General features: G+C 47.6%; 2 protein-coding genes across 3 annotated transcripts in view; both read right to left on the bottom strand.

Annotated features, from left to right (window-relative positions):
* Nucleotides 1-15230, bottom strand: part of RADIL (Rap associating with DIL domain) — a 78083-nt gene that overhangs the window by 28579 nt on the left and 34274 nt on the right. The gene's annotated exons all lie outside the window — the stretch shown is intronic.
* Nucleotides 6312-10677, bottom strand: PAPOLB (poly(A) polymerase beta). Its single transcript, XM_010997920.3, has one exon. The coding sequence runs from the start codon at nucleotides 10497-10499 to the stop codon at nucleotides 8571-8573; it is 1929 nt and encodes a 642-aa protein (XP_010996222.2). The 5' UTR covers nucleotides 10500-10677; the 3' UTR covers nucleotides 6312-8570.

The raw sequence follows: 15230 nt of genomic DNA, 5'->3' as shown, positions 1-15230 counted from the left end.
GGTGCAAGAGACCAGAGGCACTGCACTCCTCGGTGCTGGGCCACCCAAAGAGGTCGAAGGGAGGCCAGACAGCTCCAAGCAGCACGTGGCTGAGTCTCCCGGGCATGACGAGAGACAGCAGGACACAAAGGAAATACAAATCCAGTCACATAGCTCAAAACCACTGGAGGATGAGCACATAGGCGCTAACACGACACAGAAAGCCGAGAGCACAGTCACTCCAAAGTCAGGACGGCGGTTCCCTCTGACGGGAAGGGAGGGGGCGGCCCCGGCACAGCACAGGTCAGCAGCCCACCTGGTGACGACTCACTGAGCCAAGCGGGCGGCTCAGATGCCCTCCCTGCACCCGGGCACCTCCACAGCTACACACCGACCACAGCCTCACCCCCACACGCCCATCCTGCCTCCTGGAAGTGGCCAGAGGCTGAGGTGGCTCCTGAGTTCCCACCAGCAACAAGGACCCCACCTACACCAGCTGCTCTGAAATTCGATGCTGCCAGAGGTGGTGAGTCTCCCTCCCAGCTAGTCTCGCGCTGTCCCCAGGGTCTGCGGCCCTCCCACAGCTCCTCTTCTGCCCGGACTGTCCCCACACACATCTCCTTGTCCCCCACCCAGGGAGCTGCCAACTAGCAGCCTTCTTGCTACGGCCCAGGGCTTCAAGTGCAGGCAAAATGCAGACGCCCTCAGCTCCCCAGGCTTCCTCTCCAGGTGCCAGGAGGAGAGCCAGGTCCCAGGGGACCACACACCCCACACTCCATCCATAGCGTCTTACTTCTCAAGCTGGGTCCCAGGCACACAGATCATACACCACATTATCATCCTTACATATCTACTCCTCGCGTGCTTGAAGTATTTCCAAGTGAAGACGAGGATGGCGGAGAGGCGGGGACAGAAGCAGAGACGGCTCACCGGCATCCTAAACACTGCTCCAACTCACAAACAGCAAAGGAGACGCAATCTAAAACAGTGAGGCGCGCCTTCCCTGCCGAATCAGCAAAGACCTTTAAGTGATGAACTCGTAAGACAGCGAAGACGAGGAAAGATGGGCCCTTTCGGAAACAGCCGGTGGGAATATAAACTGGCACGGATCCACCCCCAAAATTTAAAGATGGCTTCTGGGATGCTGCCACGTACATCACATCAGACACGGATGCGTCTATATCCAAAACGGCCCCTGCTTTCCGCAGAGGATCCCACTGCTCAGCTGTTATCCTACAGAGGTCACCCGAAGGGCTCAAACACTTCTGTACAGAGACGTTTATACAAGCATTATTTGTAAACAGAGAGAAGTGGGAACCATTCTGAAAATCCACACGGATGTGGCTGGGCACACACCCATCCACTGTCGTTAAATACGATGTTTGCAGGGTGCGCAAGTAAGAACACTAAAAGAAAAAGGATGTAAAAGTATGTACAAAGGTTGATTTAAATTATGTAAGAAAATAAATGCAGCCCTAAGAAAGGAGTGAAAGCACCAGAATGTTAAAAGTGATTCCCTCTGGCCGCAGCTCGTGAACCGCTTCTGGGTCCAGTGGACGTCGCTCAGGCATCAGCTTCTACCGCTGTTTGCGAAACTGTTCGCACCTGTGTTTCCCCGAAACGGTTCCTGGTGATCTAACGCGAGCTGGGGTTTCAGCGACCCTTCTTCTCCACATTTTTTACGTGTGGCTCAAATTCTGTAAGATGAGCAGACATTACCTGTACGACCAGGAAAGGGTGACAGCCAGCCCCGCCGCGGGCAGGCATCCCCAGCCCCGCCTGAGCCCAGGCCCCTCCTGCAGTCCCCCCATCAGCCCAGCTTTGGGGACAAGCTGTCTGTGCACAGGCTCCCTGCTCCCCTCCCCTACTCGCCCTGCTGGGTAACTAGGAGACACCGTGGTGTCCAAAAGGGTTCAAGGAACAAAATACCGAGCATGAACGTGCCCCTTGCAGCCGGAAGAAAGAGCATCCTAGACACGGATGGGCACTTCCCCTCCTGCCCAGGAACAGCCGCTATGCTGATCTGGGGCATACTTCTACATATGAATTTATTTTTTATCATGTACTGGGTATGGCTAAGATAGTGTATACATACAGATTTAGTATCTCTGAAAAATATATTTCAGCTTGCAATTCTTTAAAAACTAATGAAATGGTCTCAGACGACAAATGTCCTTGCCCAGCCTGCTTCTGTACCGGGCAGCGTGTCAGCGGATGACGCGCACTTGCCACGGGGAGCCCGTTCCCCCCCCCCCCCCGCTGTGCGGTAAGCCCACTGCGGCGCGTTCCTGCGGGCCCGTCCTTCCTGTTGGCCAGGCAGGACGTCCAACTCCAGGGGGCCCCAGCGATCCCCCGCTTCTCAGACCCTTCTGCGGCCTGCCCCACGGCGAACAGAGCCTGCTTAGCCACCAGCATGCCTCGGAAGTGGCGGTGAGTGACTTCCACGCTAGGTCAGGAAAGACACCGGCTGCTGCCCTGCTCCCGGACGGTGTGCCACGGCCAGGCCGGCACCCTTCGTAAGGACGCTCGGTCCGCCCTGAGGAGAGAGCCCGAGGCCTGCGGCCAACAGCCAGCGCCAGTGTTTCAAGAGGTAAATCATCTTAGAACCCCAGAGGTGCATCAAGCTTGGCCATGACGTTTCTCAGACACGGTTCCGGTTTGGGTTTGGTTTTTATACCCACACTCCGAAGTGAATTTGGCTCACAACGTTTCTTTACCTGCCCCCCTTCCCTGGTTTTGATATGAAGGCTGTATCTGTTGCATGTTTCTTCTTCTTCTGTTTTCTGGAACAGTCTAACGTAACATATTGGAGTGATCTTGCCACTGAGCATCAGGAAGAACTGGCCTGCACAACCTCCGGGGCCCTCTGGTTTTTGTGGTTTTACTGTGGTTCTAGGGGGGACATTTTCAAACCACTCACGCAACTTCTCTCAAGGCTGTAAGGCCATTCGGGTTTTCTGTTCTTCGGCGAGTTTGGGTGAGGTATCTTTCTCTAGGAGGTTGTCCACTTCATCTAAGTTTTCAAAGGTACTGGCATAAAGCTATCTATAAGATCCTTTTTTGAAAAACCTCTCTGCTGTCTGTAGCGCTGTCCCTTTTGAAATCCCTAAGACGGCTCACGTGGCCCCCTTGTGCTTTCCTGGCCAGTCTCTCCAGTTGTGACTACATTACTAGTCTTTTCAAAGAGCCTTCACTTTGTTGATATTCTCCACTGCATGTTCATTTTCTGTCTCGACTTTCTCCCCCACGTTACTTCCTCCCTTCTCTCGCTGAATGTATTATACCCTTTTTTAACGTAGCTTATCAATTTCCAGCCTTTATCATTTTCTAGTGGAAGCACTTAAAGCTACGACCTTCCCTGCTCTCCTAAATACCACAGTAGCCACATCCCACAAGCTGCGTTTTCATTACTCTCCAGTTCTAACCCACATGAAAGCCCCTTTTTGGATGCCGGACCCCTTTGGAAGTGTCTGAACGTCTAAGTGTACGCATGCTGTGTAAGACACTGCTCTTGTCTTTCAACATCTCCTCTCCCTTTTAGCTACAGCAGGATGGTGAGGAAGAATGGCAGTTCATCCTCAAATGCAAACTACATTTTCTGGGCTCCCCTGAAGGTAGGCACAGCCTTGTGACTAAGTTCCAGTCAGCAAAAGAGGAGGGGATGTCATCTTCCAGGACCTCCAGGGGCTTCCAGGAGAGCTCCATGGAAGGAGGACATAGTCTGCGGGGACACCTTCTCCCTTCCCCCTCTTCCTTCCTTCTTCCTGCCTTAAATAAAGATTTGATGGCAGTGACCCCACAGTCATCCTGCACCTTGAGGCGACCTTGACGATGGAAGGCATGAACGACAAGGGTGGGGCTGACAGTGGTAGAAGCCCGGGTCCCTGGGGACCAGGAACGCTGCCCATCAGCCCTGAACTTAGCACCTCTGTACCAAGGAAGAAAATCAGCCTGCTCTGGGCTCACTCGTTGCTGTCTGGCCAAATGCAATTCCTACCTGCTGAAGAGGTTTTTGAAATATCACTTTGGTATTGGTTTCTTGATTATAAAATATTTCACACACGAAAGCATTTATGACTTAGACTAACAATAAAATGCACACCATTTCCTCCATCACAGGGATCACTGACCTACAGTCTGTGTTCTTGCAGGCACCTGACCCCTCTCCCCACCCTCACCCCACCCAAGGGAAGTGGAGTCTGGACCGTTTCACAACCCTTGGTCTTCATTGATAGATAGACCACACAGTTTTATAACCCTAAGTTACATTGCCCTATTTTGCTTTTTTTTTTTTTTTTAACTTCATATAGATTGTGCCACACTGCATTTTTCTGCAATTTTCCTTTTCCCCAACACTACGAGTCGCACCTACGCTGATGCAGGCAGCTTCTTCTCATTTAACCACACAGCGTCGCTCGCTTACTGCATGGACACCCCACTACCATCACTCCCTTTTACGGGTACGTGGGTTATTTCGAGCTTCAGGCTGTGACAAAATGCAGCTACAAACACTCCTGTTCTGGTCTCCCGGGGACCTGTGGGACAGAGTCTCGGGGAAATTGCCTCCCGACTTTCTGACACTGTGGCGCACGTGGAAAAGGATGACAACCGCCTGGCCCGCTGCAGGTAAACACGGCTGCAGAGGTGGCGCCCAGCCTCTGGCCACCTCGGGGGACAAAGGCGCTGGTCGGATGAAGAGCCCCAGGGCCGCACCGCACACGGGCGGCGACCTGTGGGTAAGCTGGTGGGGCCCAGGCCGCGGCACGGCGGCCACCCTCCAGGCCAGCCGGGGCCCAGAGGCGCAGAACCACCTGCAGGCTCCGGGACCGAACCCGCACCCCCACCGCTCCGCCTGCCTGCCAGACCCCGCACTGTTTGGCTTTACTCTTGTGAAAAATAGCTCTGTGGTCTTAATTCCTATCTTCCTCACTACTAACGTGGCTGAGCATCTTCCCACACCTCGTCCGTTCCTGGCTCCTCTTCCATGAAGCACCTGAGCCCCTCTTCACCAGTTCATTGGGTTGTTTGATCTTTTCAAATAGACTTTCTTTTTTCATCCTTAATACATCCTTCGTCGGTTTTATGTGTTATGAAATCTTCTCCCTGCTTATAGCCTGTTTTCTCTTTTCACTGTTCATTATTTGATAAAATTAAGATATTCAGTTCACCAGCCTCTTCATGGTTTGAGCTTTTCTGCATCTTCTTCAGGAAGTGGTCCACTAGGCCATTGGTTATTCATTTCTAACCACCTATACTCAAGAGAACACGTTCTGTGACTCAGATCATTTGAAGTATGTTGTCTTACTTTCTGATCTAGTATGAGGTTAATTTTTGTATGTGCCCAGTGCTTAACTGAGAATAACATGCATTTTCTAATTGTCGAGAGGAAGGTTCTATAACAAACATCCAACAGATCAGGGACGACAGGCACTGGGTAAGGGGATGGGGGACCCGTTCACATATTGTCCAGGGCCGCTTCCACCCCCCAGAGGCAGAGTCCAGCAGCTGAGGGGGACACCACACAGCCTCACAAAGCTGAAAATACTTCCTATCCAGCCCTGCAGAGAAGAAGTCCGCCAACCACTGCTGCTGTGTTCAAAACTTTCCCTTCTGTGTTTTTGCCTGCTTGAGATTAATGAAGAGTTCTTTAAAAATCTTCCATGACAATGACACTTCAGGCAATTTCTGTTCATCTCTGCTTTATTTTGTGTTGAGGTTATTTTATTAGGTGCAGAACGTTTCAAATTGTTCCCTTTTCCTGGTGCATTATTTCTTCTCTCGTTAATGCAGCGGTCCCTCCTGTCCCTAGTAATTATTTTTCCTTTGAAATGTTTGGGTGACATTGTTACTATAGCAGCTTTTCGTTAGCCTATCTTTTTTCCATTCTTTAATGTCTTACATTTTGGGTGTGTCTCTCATAAATAAAACAGCACGCAGCTAGACTGTTTTTCCATGGAACCTGACAATCTGCTTTTAGTCAGGAAGTTTGGTCCGTTTATTATACACAGTGACAGATATATTTGGTTTCATTTCTACCATCTTAGACTGTATTTTCTTTCTACGCTATTTTTTCTTTGCTTCCCGCCTGGCTCCCCCCAACCGCCACCTCCCCTAACCTCTTTCCTGCCTTCTTTTGGATCAAGATTTTTTTAACTCTATTTTTACCATTATTGATATAAAGTTACAATCTTTTAATGTTTTTTCCTAATATTATAACATGAATTTTAGAATCTGAAAAAAGTCAAAAAAGTTCATCAGTGTCTTTAAAGCTCCTGAAACAACGTAAGAACATCTGAACTGTTAACATCAGATTTAAAGCCCTCTGCTTGCTTCTTTCTTGTTTATTTTTATTGTGTTTTTTAATGGAGAAATACATCATCTGTTTTCAAAATAGTGCTTGAAAAATACAAGGAATACAGATACTATAAAACAAGGCAAACTCCAGTCATGAGACACTACACACACCATATGAAAAAAATAGTCTGATATTCAGGTAATGAAAACTAGAATTTAAAAAGCTCCAACTTTCCAGCTTGGCAAAACAAGTACAGTTACACGAAACATTTAATAAACTAATTTTTCCCCAACGTCTGAACAAAATGACAAGACTAAATTTGCACCTGGCAATTTCAATGACACAATAGTTACTCAAAATACACAGGGACTGCACACACTCCACCCGATTTTATTGTGGTGCAAGGGTTAGGTGACTGCATGGGCACAGATGCCAGCAGCAGGAGCACTGTGTACCAGACGTTGGAGAGCAACGGCGACACAAAGTCTCACTTACTGCACAGCCTACAAGAAAAAAGACTAGATTCCAGCTTTGGGAAAATTATTCAAAAGGATAGGGAAAGGGCTCAAGAACTTGCAGTCTAACATGAAAAATGCACGTGTGGTAGAAAGGAACACCGCTGGGGAGTGGGAGGAACTGGAACCAGGCTAATTGGAAGACCTGTCAAGTTTGCTGTGTCCAGATTAAGACAGACGAAGTTTCCATTCATCTACAACTGCCATCACTCGTGTTTCTAAACACAAATGCTCTGCTGCTTAATTATGAGCAGTCTTTTTTTTTTTCCCATTTAAAGAAAGGTATTCCTAATCTTTCGTAGGATAAAACAAGAGTCAGAATGCTGACTAGAAGTCAAGTACTTGCTAGAAATTTTTTTTAAGTTTGTACATATCAATTTTACTGATGAATTTCAGTAAGTCATTTAAAAACAAAACTGATTTAAAATTCTAGAGAAAATGCCTTTTTGCTTACACACTTAAATTAGAAATTAACTTTACTATAAGCAGGTATTCCGTGGAGGATACAAATCTCTGGCAGAGATCAAATGGCCATCCAAGATGGTAACATGCTTCACAGGAACTACTTTTAGTAAAGCTTTACTAAGCTAACAGCCATGGAACCAAAATGTAGGTTTTGCGTCCTGTGGCCACAGGATTGTTGGCTTCACATCATGGTTAAGAAAATACTAGCATTCTGAGCTTTTCACGAAACAACACACAAGCACACCTTGTGCACACAAGCAAAGAGAAGGCGGCGGGGCGGGGGCAGGGGGGAGACAAAAAGCTCTTCTTGTTTTAGGACAAATGATTAAGGACAAGAGAATGTGGAGCTTTGTCAGCTCAAGACAGTATCTGCTGCTTGACAGCCGACTGTATGCACTCCGAAACAATTCCACAGATAAAACCAACATATCCCTTCTTGATCATGTCCCGTCAAACCCAAACACTTAATAACTCCTGTTTCAATGCCAAAAGTATACCTTAAGAGCTGACATTTCATTTTACAGGGGTTCAGCTACCTCACAGGGACTGAGCTGGACATACTTTATGCTTTTTCTGCACAATGGTAACCAATTTGAAGGTCAGTAACAACAAAAACTCTTCAGGAAAAAACTCAAATTCATCAAGCTGAAAAATCTAAAATTAGTTCTACTTCCTAATAAAAATATACATAAAGTGCATCATCAGCATAAGGAATTTCGATACCAGTTTGTATTGCAAACTTTCCCCAACAATGCATTCAACATAAATCCAGTCCAGATGTCAGTCATGGGGACAAATATAGCCGGAAGGTTTTTCTTTTTTTTTTTTTTTTTGTCTTCTTAAAGGGCAGTAGTCCTTTAGAACAGTTAACACAGCCGTGGCTGACACACAAATAACCTGACACATTAATACTACGCCTAGCATCACACACCAACCTGGACGTCTGACTGAGATGAGCCCAATAAAGGAAGTCACCAAGTAAGCCTAACAAGCCTGCTCTGAGTCCTGTCTAGTTTGGTCCCCTTCATCCTCCTCCTTCAGCATTTGAAGACGACAGGCTGAGTTGGCAGATACAACTGTTTATGGACCCTTGCAGTTGTTTTTACCAGTTCAATCTGTTTTATTGAATTCTTGGTAACAGGAATAGGATTTGCAGGGAGAGCAGGGATACTGGAAAGGTCTGCACTGGATGTTTCCCGTGAAGCCAACAGAGAAGCTGCTGTCTGAACAGTTTCTAACTGAGTTGTATTTGTGTCTTGACGAGAATGTTCCCCTTCTGTCCTTGGTCCTTTCTTCTTTGGACGCTCAAGCGTCCTCTAGACTCCTATTATAGGATTAGCTATGTTTGTTGCTGCGCTCCCTGAAGGCCTGGGTGGATGATTTACCAGTCGGGCTGAAGAAACAACTCTGGTGACCATGGGCTTCGGTGGTGAAGGAACCGCTGGCTGCGAGGCAGTCTGAGAAGTGCCTTCACTGGACGCACCCCCGGGGCTTTCACTGGGGTCTGCCTGTCGCACGGAAACTTCAGTAACCTGCACGTTGGCCACAGAGGCTGCCATCACAGCCGGGGCAGGGCTGCTTCTGCCCAGAGTGCTGCCAGTTGTTGAGCCAGTCTTCACTGAGCCAGGAAGTGAAGACACAGACATGCTGTTTTCACCGTGTACAGACAAGTCGAGGCTGCCGTCATTCAAAGCTGCCAATCTGACTCCTTCCGGCGGATGCGTGTTCTTTCTCTGAAGCACATGATTAGGTAGCAGCTGATGAAGTTCCTTTCTTCTTAAATGCATTGCAGCAATTTTCATATCCATCTCAAACATCTTACTATTTATCGCTTGCCTATACACCGTATCGGTGAAAGACTGGATATCGTAAGTGAGATCAATACTGAGAACTTCAGAGTTTTCTGGCTTTTTTAACACTAACCCAATCACCCACATTGTACGAAATTCTTCTTTGTCAGGATTTTCTTTGGGTGCTGGAAATGACTGAGGATTCACATGTGCCAGTGTAATAAATTCATTCTTCTCCAAGTTTCCGACCAGGATTCGGATTTTTGATTCCACCAAGCCCACCCATTCTAGGTGCTGTTTTTCAGTTGGTGCACTTGCTAGCAGTACAATATAATGCTTGTACTTTTGAAAGAAGCTTGGCGCTTCAAAAAGTTTGGACCACTCTGCTTTACTCAGCAAAATTTCATGTGTGATAGCAAGTCCCTGTTTGAACTCCTCAATCATGACCATCCTTGTTGAAACAGACACGTTGTACGTGGAGTTCTGCTGTGGGTATGCTGGTGTGATTATAGGCATGAGATGGTATCTGTCACTAGGATTTACTCTTGGGTCCCATACAGGCAGATTAAGATTCCGTTCTTCAGGCTCTTTCAGTAGCACTGGATTTGGCCATTCCCATTCAGAAAACACCAAGAAAAATTTACGCACAAGAGTTGACGCTATTGCATTTGGATAAAGCTGGCAAGTTCTTGCTACTAGCATAGCCCAGGACACACCTCCTAGGAAACCTAATATATTGGAATAGATATTGTGGCATTTGGCCCACAACTTGATGGCCCTCAGAGTTAACCTGAAGTTGTCAATGTTCGGTACTAGATGTAAAATTTCATCAGTTACCCGGCAACCGTTAAGACTTCTTATGCATCTAATATCTAAATTTTTAAGCAGACTGTCATCTCTTAGGTCCAGATCTTCTGGAATAGTCTGCAGTGCTAATCTCGCAAACAAAATATCAATCTCTATCCCATCAAAACACAGTTTGATAACTGGAACAAATGCCTCCTCAACAGCCCTTAAGTCTTTCACTTCTTCATGTAGTTTCAATTTATCATAGAAGGAGGTGAAAAAGTCGCTTCGATCAACATGTCTCGGTGCAACGCACAGCGCGTCGATATCGGCCCCTTTGGTATGCACTCCTAACCTGTAAGAACCGAATGTAAAGATCTTCCCTCCAACATTTTCAATTATAGCTTGGGGAAGGCTCTTGCTTTCACTGATTTCTCGTATCCATTCCTTTACCAGATTATTTAATTTCTCCAAAATTAAAATCCTGCGCTGCAGTTCCTCTTCCTCTTCAAAAACCCCAAAGGGCTTCAGGGTTTCAATTAATTTCTGGGTCAGTATGCAGTCAGTCTCCCTGGGGGGTGCTAAACTGATGGGGGAGGAGATGCCATAGTGCTTGGGCGGCGGCGGGGTCTGTTGTGATCCCAGGGCTGTCACCGGAAACGGCATCATCTCTAGCGCTGGCCCCGCCACGCCACGTCCCCCGCCACCGCGACCTCCGCGGCCGCCGCCCGGGTCATGATCCGCTGAGGCGGGAGGGGCGGGGCTCCTACCAGCCCAGGTCCGACCCGCTCCCGCTCCGCTCCCGCCGCTTCAAGCGCCTCTCCGCCGTCCCCTCGGCCCCAACATGGCGCCCGGGCCCTCGCCGCGGCGTTCTAGAACGCCCACGCACGCCACGCCGCGCGCCACGCACGCCGAGCGCCACGCGAGCCACGCACGCTAGAGCGCATGCGCGCGCGCAGAGCCTCCTGGGGGCTGTAGTTTCCGGGGCTCCGCCACGGCGCCGGGCCAGTGGGGGCGGGCCGGGGTGCGCCTCCGGTTATCACGGTTTTACACGCTTACCCTGACCTACCGTCTGTCTCCTTGCTCGCCATTCCCTATACCTCAGGGCTACTTCCTCTCCCGTGGCATCTTCGGTGGCCTTCGCCCTCGGGCCCGTGCCTTGGAAATCGACTTCACGGTGGAGGTCTGAGGGTGGGACGCAGCTCCTGTGGTGGTCCCCGTGGCCCGGGACCCGGGTGGTGGGTGGGCGAGGCCCCAGCCCCAGCTCACAGCCCCATCCCCTCCAGCGCGGAAGTCCTCCCTGCTGACTCCTGGCTCCTGCGGCTCCCGCCAGGAAGCCTGCAGCTGGGCCAGCCTGCTGCTCGGCCGTCTTGTCTCTTCGGCAGCTGAAAACGTCTCGGTCCTCAGTGTCCTGCAGCAGTTCCGCCGCTAGGCGTCAAGGGGTCAACTTTCTGTTGATCTTACCCAGGAAACACGGTGATTCCTGAATAGCAAGATTCGTGCTTTTCATATCACGTCCTCCAGGAGAGTCTCTCGGGCACGTCCTTGTAATATGTTCCCCTCTATCCTCTTGATCTTCTCCACGTGGGCAGGTGACAGACCTCATTCTGTTCCCCGATCTCTTAGCCCACGTTTCTTTCTGCGCAATTTCAGATCTATCTCGGTTCTTTAATTCTCTCTTCAGTTGTATTTAGTCAGCTGTTAAGCCATCACTGAAGAGTCCATTCACAAACTTGCATTTTTATTACTAAAAGCATTATCTTGTTCTTTTCCAATCTTCCCTTCCCTTAGGGGTGACATTCTGTTCTTTCCTGTTTTCTACCTTTTATTTCATTAAACATTTTAAACATACTTAGTATTCTGCAATAATGGTTCCAATTCCTGAATTCTTGGGAATCTGATTCTACAGTTTGTTTCCACTGACTCATTTCCAGTGGCACCACTTCACCTGTTTTGTAATTTTGGATTGTGAGCTCATTTCTGGCAGGGCCTTCCAAAGAGGATTTACTTTCTTTCTGTCTGATATCCTTGTACACATCAAATTTTGTACACTAGAATTTCTTATCCAGGGACTATCCAGATCACCTAAGTAGTGAAATTCTGAACCTCAAACACAAGAGACAAGAGTGGTTTTCAATTCTAGGGGAGAGTATTTAGTTTTCCTCACCCAGAGCCCAGGTGGAGAAAGAGAACTCTGTCTTTCCTTTCTACCAGGAAGCAGATTCTTCCTATTCTATCTTTTCATTCAATGTGTCACTTCTTACGGTTTCCAAATATATTTGAGGGTCTCAGTTCCAACTCCCTACTTCTTAAGGTGCCAAGACCCTATGTCTCTTTTTCAGACAGCTATTAGACATGTTTCTTGGTTACAAAGACTGGTAAATGCCTCCAAGGCAATTATAACTTCATAATCAGCTAAAATTCTAAGGTTTCAAGGTACCTCGTTTTGTTTATTTTCACCTCTAGGGATTACTTTATTTTGAGGTGTACTCAGCTATGCATCTAAATGGAGAATTGTTATATTTCAGCCAGCACTTCCAGGTACTTTACATAGAAAGATTTTCCAGGATAATTAATCCCATGTATTGCCAGAAACACAAGTACCAGTTTCTCAACCTATTTCAATATGATGTGCATGCTTACATTCCAGCAGCACAGCTATCAGTAAGGTCTTTGGTGACCTCCGTGTTGTTCAATCCAATGGACCCAGTGGTCTACACCTTTCTTGACCTACAGTAGCCTCACGTTGGCCTCCACAGCACCATGCTGTGTTGTCTTGTCCATCTCTGGCCTCCCCTCAGTCTAACCTGTTCCTTCATTACTTTGCCTCTAAAGTTGGAGTTCTTCCAGTTTCTACATCAAGCTCTTAATTCTTCTCATTGTATGTATACTAACTTCTGGGTAATCTATCAATTTTTACAGCTTTAAATATCACCTATTTACAGTCTAGTGTAAATTTTTAAAACAGACTCTTCTGGGCTCCAGATCCATTTCATCTGACTTCCTATCTGCCACCTCCATTTGGATGTCTCAAACTTAACACAGTCTAAAGAGAACCCTTACTCTTCCTTCCATAATTTGTTTCTCTCCTGGAAGTCACCATTTTGGTAAATGGCATCTCCATCTATCCAACTGCTTATATCATAAACCTGAGAGTCATTCTTGACACCTCCCTCTTTCTCATCTTCAACATCTACTTCATTTACAATTACTGTTGAGTCTACCTCCAGAATGTATTTGGGATTCATCCATTTCTCTCTACCTGCTCCCTCATAACTCCAGTCCAAGCTACCATCAACTTTCACCTAAACTCCTACAATAACCTAATTAATCTATTACTGACCTTTTCAAAGTATTTTCTACTAAAAGCCACAGTGGTCTTTTAACCCCTTCAGTGTTGAGCTATTTGTTTTGTCAACTCCTGTGTATCCAGTACCTAGTCAAGCACCTAACAAGGTAGCATGAAACAAATATTTGCTGACAAGTAGATAAATAAATGAGCACAAAAAGAGAAAACTCTTTCTCCTTCAGATCATTGGCTAATCAGTATCTAGAAGTCCCATTTGCTGAGTTTTGTTTAGGCAGAGGGACAGTTTCAAAACTGCCCACTGAGACCTTTGGGAGGTCATTTCATGACTCAGATCACAGCTGCTCACACCAGTCGGCTGCGGTTTCTGTGGCTGTCTGACTCCAGCACCCCACTTCACTGCGGCACATTTTGATTTGAACATATTTCCAGGGGAAATTTTCATGGATCAGGGGGCTCATACTCAGTGCTTAAGGAGATGAAAGGGCCACACAAGAGAGCACGTCAGTGTCGTGGCAGCCTTTTTGGAGAAGCTGCTGTCCCACAGTGCTTACTGGGAAGCGAAGCAGACAGATCTGTAATCCAGAAGCTCTGTTCCTGGGAGAGGACCCTGGAGAACTCTGCACAGGCCCTCAAGAGGGTCATTGTGCCACTGCTTGCCGTAGGGAGAAGCTGGCCGCAACCTGAGTGTCCCTAGTCAGGGGGATGGATAACAGGTATACGTGTGTGATGGGAAACGATGCCTCAGGTGGAAGCGATGGGCTGGATTTATACACAGCACCATGGGTAGATCTAAAGCTTATCTATAGAGTGTCCTTAGTTGAAAAGAAAGTTAAACTTTGATGTAGTCAAATCCAACTACATTTCCCCTTAGGGTTTGCATCTTTTAAGCCTCATTTATGAAATCTTTCTTTTGGCACTATAATTTTACCTTTGATGTGTGGGTTTTTAATGCATTTGGAGTAAGGATCCAACTTTGCTTTCCCTTCCCTTCATTGCCCACCCCAGCCATACTTTAGCAAATTCCACTTATGCTGGATGTCTGTCAAACACTGTATGCCGGTTCTGATATCCCCCTGTGTTTTCTGTGTTAAGCACTGAGCCTTTGGAGGCTCCATATATAATGTGACCAGAAGTCTCCCCAGGGAGGAGGGGTGCCGCCAGCCAGGCCCCAGGCGGGCACCACCTGGCCTGGGAAAACAGGGCTGTTCAGCCTCCTTCTGACACTGCACTTCTATGGGAAATTGAAGCCTATTAATTGTTTTTCCCCCTCTAAGCAGTGAATCAAAGGATGAAACTGCTGTGAGCAGCTAACTATTCAACTTTATGTTCTCTTTGAATTAACAATCCTCAAAAATGTCCTTTAAGTTCAATTAGTTTTCTAGTTTTAGACTGATGGGAAAAGTGGGGCATTGTTTTGCTTTTACCAAACCACATAAGGTAAACGTTTCCCACAATGACTCTATCACTGAGAACACACTCAAAGGAAGTCTCGCTTAAGACTCAAGAGGCAGCTACTCTTAAATAAGAGTCCAGATCACCTCCTTCATCCTGAGATTGGAGTTATTAAAAATCAGATTCACAGCAGAAGAAAAAACTGTCACAAGAAAACCACCAGAGAGGTTGGGAGCTGTGAGAGGATGGAATTTACGGTGCACGATTAGCAGATGAAGACCCCAGAGGTTTCACGTGGAGCCAGAACAGCCTTGTTCAGACACGGTTCAGCCCATCTGCCTGTCTGTGGGTGACAATACACACCCAAAGTCAGGTGCTCAGGCGACACACTGCAGCCGGCCATGGAGGAGAGGAGGTGGCCGGTGCCAGGCAGTGCTCTCCTCCTCACTGGAGCCCCAGGTGGCACAAGCGGACAGCCACTGTCTGCCCGCCGCTCCCTCCCCGACCCCGCCTCTCCAAAGAACACGATTCCAACTCTGGAGCCTTAGATGGGCCCAGAAACCAAGACCTACAAAGGAGCTTACTCTTCTAATCTGCACCAGCCTTTAAACAGGCATTTAATGAGCACCTACTGTATACCAGGCCAGACACTGAAGGGGGATTTGTGACAAGCTCAATGCTGAGGCAGAGATGTCCCC

This window comes from Camelus dromedarius, chromosome 24, assembly GCF_036321535.1.
Source record: "Camelus dromedarius isolate mCamDro1 chromosome 24, mCamDro1.pat, whole genome shotgun sequence".
NCBI classification, from domain to species: domain Eukaryota; kingdom Metazoa; phylum Chordata; class Mammalia; order Artiodactyla; family Camelidae; genus Camelus; species Camelus dromedarius.
The sequence above is the reverse complement of the archived record's forward strand: the minus strand, read 5'-3'. Positions and strand labels throughout refer to the sequence as shown.